The sequence below is a fragment of the Moschus berezovskii genome, chromosome 6 (assembly GCF_049115385.1).
Source record: "Moschus berezovskii isolate FMDL1 chromosome 6, NW_MosBer_1.0, whole genome shotgun sequence".
Classification (NCBI taxonomy): Eukaryota; Metazoa; Chordata; class Mammalia; order Artiodactyla; family Moschidae; genus Moschus; species Moschus berezovskii.
In genome coordinates, this window is record NC_142465.1 from 100049453 (window position 1) to 100057957 (window position 8505).

At 42.8% G+C, this 8505-nt stretch overlaps 1 protein-coding gene across 1 annotated transcript in view; it reads left to right on the top strand.

The window, feature by feature from the left end:
- Positions 1 to 8117, top strand: part of ERP27 (endoplasmic reticulum protein 27) — a 28417-nt gene extending 20300 nt beyond the window's left edge. The window contains exons 5-7 of the mRNA XM_055395111.2: positions 4812 to 4937; positions 6447 to 6644; positions 7416 to 8117. Of these exons, the coding sequence (XP_055251086.2) occupies positions 4812 to 4937; positions 6447 to 6644; positions 7416 to 7463 (372 nt within the window). The 3' untranslated portion in view covers positions 7464 to 8117. The remainder of the gene's footprint in view (positions 1 to 4811; positions 4938 to 6446; positions 6645 to 7415) is intronic.
- Positions 8118 to 8505: the final 388 nt, after the last annotated feature.

Consider the following 8505-nt stretch of genomic DNA (forward strand, 5'->3'; position numbering starts at 1 on the left):
CCCCATGAATCACAGCACGCTAGGCCTCCCTGTCCATCACCAACTCCCGGAGTTCACTCAAACTCATGTCCATCGAGTCAGTGATGCCATCCAGCCATCTCATTCTCTGTCGTCCCCTTCTCCTCCCGCCCCCAATCTTTCCCAGCATCAGAGTCTTTTCCAGTGAGTCAACTCGTCGCATGAGGTGGCCAAAGTATTGGAGTTTCAGCTTTAGCATCAGTCCTTCCAATGAACACCCAGGTTTGATCTTTAGAATGGACTGGTTGGATCTCCTTGCAGTCCAAGGGACCCTCAAGAGTCTTCTCCAACACCACAGTTCAAAAGCATCAATTCTTCAGCGTTCAGCTTTCTTCACAGTCCAACTCTCACATCCATACATGACCATGGGAAAAACCATAGCCTTGACTAGACGGACCTTTGTTGGCAAAGTAATGTCTCTGCTTTTTAATATACTATCTAGGTTGGTCATAACTTTTCTTCCAAGGAGTAAGCGTCTTTTAATTTCATGGCTGCAATCAGCATCCAGTGATTTTGGAGCCCAAAAAAATAACAGTAACCACCATTAAATCAATTTATAATTGTTTATATTGCCATCCCTACTACAACCCTTAAGATTGATAAACTTGTTCCTACCCAACAAAGAAAGAAATAGAAAAGTGAGATGACACTTTACATGACTAGTAAGAGAGTCAGAATACAAAGTTAAGGTGACTAATCAAAAACTTCTGAGTTTGGTTGCAAGAGAGTTCAGTGAAGCAACTCTGATGTGACCAGCATTCTAGACCATACTTCTCAAACAAGATGGCAAACCTGCCACAATTGCAAAAGTGCTGAAGGTCAAATTTTTTCCTAAAGCATTGGGGACCAATATTTTTGTAAAATACAAATGAGCTGTTTAAAAACACTGATCACATATTTGGATGTCACAGCAATGTAAAATTTCTAAAAAGTTTTTACACACCTATTCCCATTTTCTGTGTCTACCTCCTTGCAGAATCATGACCAGTAGTTCTCAATCGGGTACAATTAGCACTTGCCTAGACCCTCCTGGGGAGAAGGCAATGGCATCCCACTCCAGTACTCTTGCCTAGAAAATCCCATGGACGGAGGAGCCTGGTAGGCTGCAGTCCATGGGGTCACTAAGTCAGACACGACTGAGCAGCTTCACTTTCACTTTTCACTTTCACACGTTGGAGAAGGAGATGGCAACCCACTCCAGTGTTCTTGCCTGGAGAATCTCAGGGACGGGGGAGCCTGGTGGGCTGCCGTCTGTGGGGTCGCACAGAGTCGGACACGACTGAAGCGACTTAGCAGCAGCAGCAGACCCTCTTAGAGTCTCAGGTTTCTTTCTGTGTGTCTTCCTTGGTTGTTGCATGCTGCCTACAACCTGGGTGAAGGTGTTGGTCCACCTGTCCTGATAATCTTCTGGCCTTCTAACACCTACAGCTTATAGAATCACCTTATATATCCTACCTTTTACCTTCCCGAACTTACATCATTAAGTGATGGAGTGTTGATTTCCAGTGATCTCCCTTGGCTCCGAAATGCTGCACATTCTCTCATAACAGTACTTTATATGCATGTCATGCTTTTCAGAACTAACAAAACCCTTTTATGCCACTGTTTCATATAATACAGATATTTTTGAGGTAGAAGAGAGGAGATTATTATGTCCATTTTATAGAGGAGGATTCTCAAGTTCCAAACAACATTCAATATTACACAGTAAGTAGAAAAGACATCACTGAAGGCAGAAAATGTGATGATGCATGAAGTCATATTGTCTATTTCCATTTTACAGGAGAGGAAACGGGAGTTCAGAAAAGTGAAGTAACTTCCTCAAGCCCTACAACTTGTCATTTGAAGTTCAGTGACAGCCCTGTCCACTTGTCCCAACTTTTTTCATGACTGATCTGTCTGACTGAGTCCTGTGGTTTTTCCATTCCCACACATAGCCTACAACAGAAAACACCCCTCTTCCTGTTGATTAAATTCCTGTCTGCCTCTCACACCATGTTTGTCTCCATGGAATGGTGATCCCATTTCCACTTCTACTAGGATTACAAACACATGCATCCCAGGGGCACTGGCAGCAATAATTTAAAAGGCGTTGAAAAGTGCCTAGACCATCATTGTTCGGTCATTGTCTATAAGGCTGCCAGGAGTGCATTGGGGACCAGAAAAGATGATCTTCCAGTCCCTGGTTTCTGACCCAGGGTCCTGGAATTCTGCAGGTGAATGAGGGCAGAGGCAAAGACTAGCCTTCCTAAGTTCTGATGCTTGGGCCATCTCTCAATCTCTAGAACAATGACACATTTTGTTAAGTTCTACATTAGAGAAGACACCAACTCATATCAAGAAGAAATCAGGAAAGAATTTCTCCAGAGAAGCAAGTTTTATCATGACCTTTTCATTTCCCAAAAGTAGTGTTTTTCTCTTTTTGAAACCTGCCCACACTGCTATGGTTATTTCTCATCTGTTTCTGGTGCAGAGGTTTGTACCAGTAGTAGCAACTGGGTAGAAATTCCCAGTCCCGTAGTTGACCTGTGTGCTGTTCCTGTATACACTCAACACTTGGCTTCAAGATGAAGATCAGACTGTGTCTATTAGGACTAAACTCATCGTTTCTGCAATGTTCAATCTCTTCCGCTATCCTTTCACTACCTCACCTGACTCTTTAGGTTTGGTTTCTTGACTCTTCCCAAGATTTATCCTCTATCTCTGTTCTAGGTGAAAGTGAAAGTCACTCAGTCATGTCAGACTCTTTGTGACCCCATGGACTATACAGTCCATGACATTTTCCAGGCCAGAATACTGGAGTGGTAGTCTTTCCCTTCTCCAGGGGATCTTCCCAACCCAGGGATCAAACCCAGGTCTCCAACATTGCAGGTGGATTCTTTACCAGCTGAGCTTGTGGCTCAGAGGTTAAAGGTCTGCCTGCACTGCGGGAGACCTGGGTTTGATCCCTGGGTCGGGAAGTATACCCTAGAGAAGGAAATGGCAACCCACTCCAGTATTCTTGCCTGGAGAATCCCATGGACGGAGGAGCCTTGTGAGCTACAGTCTACGGGGTTGCAAAGAGTCGGACACGACTGAGCGACTTCACTTTCACTTTCTGTTCTAGGAAGGTAGATTGCACACTATAAATTTAAGTAACAAAACAAGAGACAATTATTTAAATTTCCAGTCTTTCAAATTTAAAATTGAAGACCTGGTTTTAAACTCCAGGAAGAAAGCTTTTGGAAAGAACTTATTGGATCCTCCTTGCCTACATGTTGACCAGTAGAGCTGAAAATTCTCTACAGGGTAGTATGTAGCTTCTGGAAGAATCCTATCTAGTAACTCCAGTTCCCATCATCCTGGGACTTTGCCCAAACGTTCATTAACCTACAGCTCTCTCTCTGTGTACATACTAGTTTTACAGCAATACTCTCTTTATTGAGAAGGGAGAGGTAAGAAGAAATGGGATTTTGTTTAAAATAGAGACAGTTGCAGCGCTGTTTCTGAAAAGGGAAATGAAGGGGGCCAGAGTCATAGTTTTAGTCTCCCTTCTCTCCTCCCTCTGCCTCACAGCTGTCTCCTCCCCTCTACCACCCACAGCCTCAGGGGAAATCACCCTCTCTAATCAGCAAAAAAGGGCCAAACTTCCTGAAGCACTTATCTTATGGCTGACCTGAGATGAACTAACTCAACTGAGCTTAGGGCTGAGTTGATTTTGTTGAGGTTTTGCCATCAGCTGTATAGGAGTCTCATGGTTAAGAGTATAGACTCTCAAGTCACACTGTCTGCTGAGAATTCCAGCTCATCACTATGTGACTTTAGGAGATCTTGTGCTTCAATATCTTTATTTATAAAACTGGGACTTTGCAGATTAAATTAGTTACTATATGTTAAGACCTGAAAACACTACCCAGCACATCATAAGCACTCAAAAGTGTACACTACTAACAAGGGTTCAAAATCCCATTTTAACTGTATCTGGCTTCTCTTGCTTTTTTCTTTGTTTTCCTTTGATTTTTGCTGTACTGTGTGGCCAGCAGGATCTTTGTTCCCTAATCAGGGAATGAACCCACACTTCTGGCAGTGAAAGCTTGGAGTCCTAACCACTGGACCACCACATTTCACATGGGGTTGAAAAAAGTGGCTAAAATATTCCATGGTGTATTTGTTGTCTAATGATGCATAACAGTTTACTCCAAAATGTAGCAACTTAAAACAAAAAAAATTGATTAACCCATACAGTTTCTGTGGGTCAAGTTGGGGAATGGCTAGGGATGGGGGCCTTTGATCTCAGGGGCTCATGTGAGGTTGCAGCCATTGGTCAGGGAGGCAATCATCTGAAGGTTTGATAGGGGCTGGAGGATTTCTTCCAAGATGACTCAGTCACCTGATTGGCAAGTCAGTGCTGGTTGTTAGCAGGAGAACTTTGTTCCTTCATAGGAACTATGTGAATCTCTTCCCAGGGCTGGCTGAGTGGACAGTATAAGAGAGAAAGTGATACAGGAGAGAACAAAGCAGATGCTACTGTGTCTTCTATGACCTAACCCTCGGAGGTCACACCCCATCGCTACTGCAGTATCCCCTTGGTTACTCAGCTCCACCCTGTTCAGTGTGGGGATGACGCATCTACTAAGTTGCATGAAAACTAGGAGAGTGAAATTGATCCAAAGCCATCTTGTAGGAGTTGCCGTTGGTGTGATGGGTGTACAGCTATCATTTATGGTCCAGTGTACCTAGTCATTGAGTTGCCACTAATATTTTTTCCCCTCCTTTTCTCTTTCATTCTGCTTTAATACATTTCAATTTGCCAGACTGCAATTGGCCTATTCAATAGTGTGATTCCGATTCATCTCCTACTGATTATGAACAAGGCCTCCTCAGAGTTTGAAGAAAACTTGCACAGATTTCAGGAGGCAGCCAAGCTCTTCCAGGGGAGGGTAAGTCTGGACTGGGAGATTCCCTTTTGAATACTCAGCTGTTCAGTTCAGTTCAGTTCAGTCGCTCAGTCGTGTCCGACTCTCCGCGACCCCATGAATCACAGCACTCCAGGCCTCCCTGTCCATCACCAAATCCCGGAGTTCACTCAAACTCATGTCCACAGAGTCGGTGATGCAGCTGTAGGACACCAGAAAAAGAGAGATCGGGCTAGGGAAGTGAGAGAAATGAGGAAAATATTTATGGTTAAGAGATAACAAAGTGAGAACTGGAGTATAATAAATCCCATTAATCTGTCTTAAAACTTAAGATGTATTTTAAACTGTTAAAGATGTTTTAATCATATCTTCCATTAGCAGTAAGTCTATTTCTTTTTTATTCATTGATGGTTGGACAAAAAATAGAGATCCAGAGACACTGAATATAAAAATCACCTGTTAATCATGATAGCTTCATGTATCTGTGCTGTGCCAAATAGCTTCTGTCATGTCCGACTCCTGGTGACCCTATGGTCTGGGAGCCTGCCAGGCTCCTCCTCCATGGGATTTTTCAGCCAAGAATACTGGAGTGGGTTGCCATGGCCTCCTCCAGGGCATCCTGACCCAGGGATCAAACCCGTGTCTCCTGAATTGCTGGCAGATTCTTTACCACTGAGCTACCGGGGAAGCCCTGTGATTTATTTACTCCTTACTATAAACTCTGAAGTTTTAGACCTCAGGGCTTATTTCTCACATAAAACACATATCTTGTACCTAGTGCCCACTGGATAAGCAATAAATATTTCTTTCTTTTCCTTCCCCACTTTGTGCAGTTCTGCTTATGTCACTGAAATAGTAAAACTTCAACTACTTCAAGTCTACTGCATTGAACTAGAGACCCCAGTGATGAGGGCTGTTTGGTAAAAAAAAAAAAAATCTTTCTGGTGGTCTTGGAAGTTTTCAGTGTTACTAAATATAGATAACTCTCTAACTAGATGTTATCAAGGAGATTTCCTCATCGGGCAGAAGGTTTGTTTAATAATATAAAATAGTTAACAATTATTTACCGTCTGAGCCACCAGGGAAGCCCTATCAAGCCCTTACTTTATATGCTAAAAACTGTACTAGAAATATTATCTATTCTCTCATTCAGTCTCCCCCCAACAAAACCCAGTGAGAACACTGAGTCTCAGAGCTGAGTAATGTACCCAAAGTCAGACAGATAGAAAGTACTAGAGGCAACATTTTAAAAGAATTCTCCATGTTTAGCCACTTAGACCATACTTTCTCCCTTAGCTAATCATTAAACTGTCTTCCAATTCTATGTTCTTAAAATTAAATAGACCTGATCCAAAGGGAAAAAACCTAAAACAATGCAAAGTAAAAGAAGAAATTCATTTTAATTCAATGAAGATTTAAATTGTGTGGCAAAGACCCTAAATTCGATCAGTGTAAACTGCAACAATTACCAAGGGTCCCTTTCTTCCAAGGACCTCAGACAGATCTTTCTCTTTCAACTTTCTCCAAATGCAGATTCTTTTTATTCTGGTGGACAGTGGATTGAAGCAAAATGAAAAGGCGATATCATTTTTCAAACTAAAGATGTCTGAACTGCCTGCTTTAGCAATTTACCAGACTCTGGATGATAAGTGGGATACATTGCCTATAACTGAAGTCTTAGTAGAGCAAGTGCAAGATTTTTGTGATGGATTCCTGAAAGGGAAGGGATTGGTAAGTATGAAACTTCAGGTAAAGCAAGTTGAGGCTTTTTTCCCTCTCAGTTCAGTTCAGTTCCATTGCTCAGTCATGTCCAACTCTTTGCAACCCCATGGACTGCAGAATGCCAGGTTTCCCTGTCCATCACCAACTCCCCGAGCTTGCTCAAACTCAAGTCCATTGAATCGGATCCATTTTACCTCTCAGTCCCTTTAATTTTCTGTTGAATAAAAATTCTTTGACCTCCACTGGATTTGATTAAAAGTAAAGGAGTAGGAGGATATGGTGGTCAAGGTTGAGACTCTTTTTAGGATGTAATCATGGGAGTGAGTGAATGTCACTCAGTCGTGTCAGACTCTTTGTGACCCTATGCACTATAGTCCATGGAATTCTCCAGACCACAATATTGGAGTAGGTAACCTATCCCTTCTGCAGGGGATCTTCCCAACCCAAGGATTGAACTGGGGTCTCCTGCATTGCAGGTGGATTCTTTACCAACTTAGCTATCAGGGAAGCCCATAGTCATGGGAATCAAGCCAAAACAGAACTCCAAAAGCATTTTGGGGAAGGTCTTGCATATTCAAAGGAGCTGAATTTTGGATTTTACCATTCTGTGTACAATATCAATGGGAAACAAGTCAAATTCATATGAGGAGTTCATGAGATAACAGTGGAAGATGGATATAGGGCTTTCAGGAGGGATTAAATAGCTCAATTTGTTAATCTCAGAGTTCAAAAACAAGATTGGACTCCAGATCTGAATATCCATGTCATGATGTTTTTCAGAGAGAAAATCATGAATCAGAAGAGAAGAGGTCAAAGGTGGAACTCTGATTGCTTCCCTGTTTCTTCTGCATACAACCAAGTAACTACTTTATGCTGAATAAAAAGGGATCAATAAAAAGACTCGAATCTCAGAGACACTAAATAACACTCACCAAGCTATACACACACACAACTCCAGTTTGTTCCTTAAAATCTCAATTACTCTACTTGCCCTTTCTTTTAAATTTTCTATACTCTCTACTACCCATCTGATTTTTCTCTTCTGCACTCATACTGAGTGGACGAATGCAATGGATGGAGGTTTTAAGAGAAACACTGTGCTCTTATTGTGAAGTGAGGGGTGGGGGGAGTTTGGGGGATGGGGAACATTCCTAGAGGGAGACTGTTCTGATGGGTCATTTAATATTGAATTCATACTGCACGAGACTTACATCCAACCTCTTGTAGGGTTTCCTAAGGGTTGAAACCTTACTCTTCATAAGCCCTTGTCCCTCTCTGACTCAGAGCCAAAGACACAAACATGGTACCTTTCTGGAATTGTCTTCATGCCAGAAGTCAAACAATATTTCCGAGTCTCTGAACTCGGCAGAAACAGACGGTGTAAAACTCTATGCTTGTTTCGCGTTCCTAACTCCTCATATGAATCAACAACCACATGATAAATTAAAAGCCCTATCTTACAGGAAAAGACTGGCATCTCTGTGCAGACCTCACCTCTTGTAAATACCCTACTGCCCAGCTCAGCAGAGTGGACCTCCCTCTTCAGTGCCTACTGTTTAGGGTCAGGCCATGAGCCACCTCTGTGTCATTGTTCCCCGTGGGTGGGATGGGAGCTGGTGGAGATCACCCTGCATGACCATTGGGATAAACATGGTAGTGGAGCTGGGGATTGAACTAGGTAAGAAGTTGGGAAAGAGGGGAGAAGAGAAGTGGGGCACTTGGCCCCCGGAGGGGAGCTGGGGCTGACAGTGTGGATTATTGCAGATGAGGTGTGCGATCCAGCCCATGTGGAACAGAGGGTGAGTTTGGCTGAGTGTCTGTGGCCCACAGGCTGTTACTGTCAACACACAAATGCTGCATTGTTCCCAAG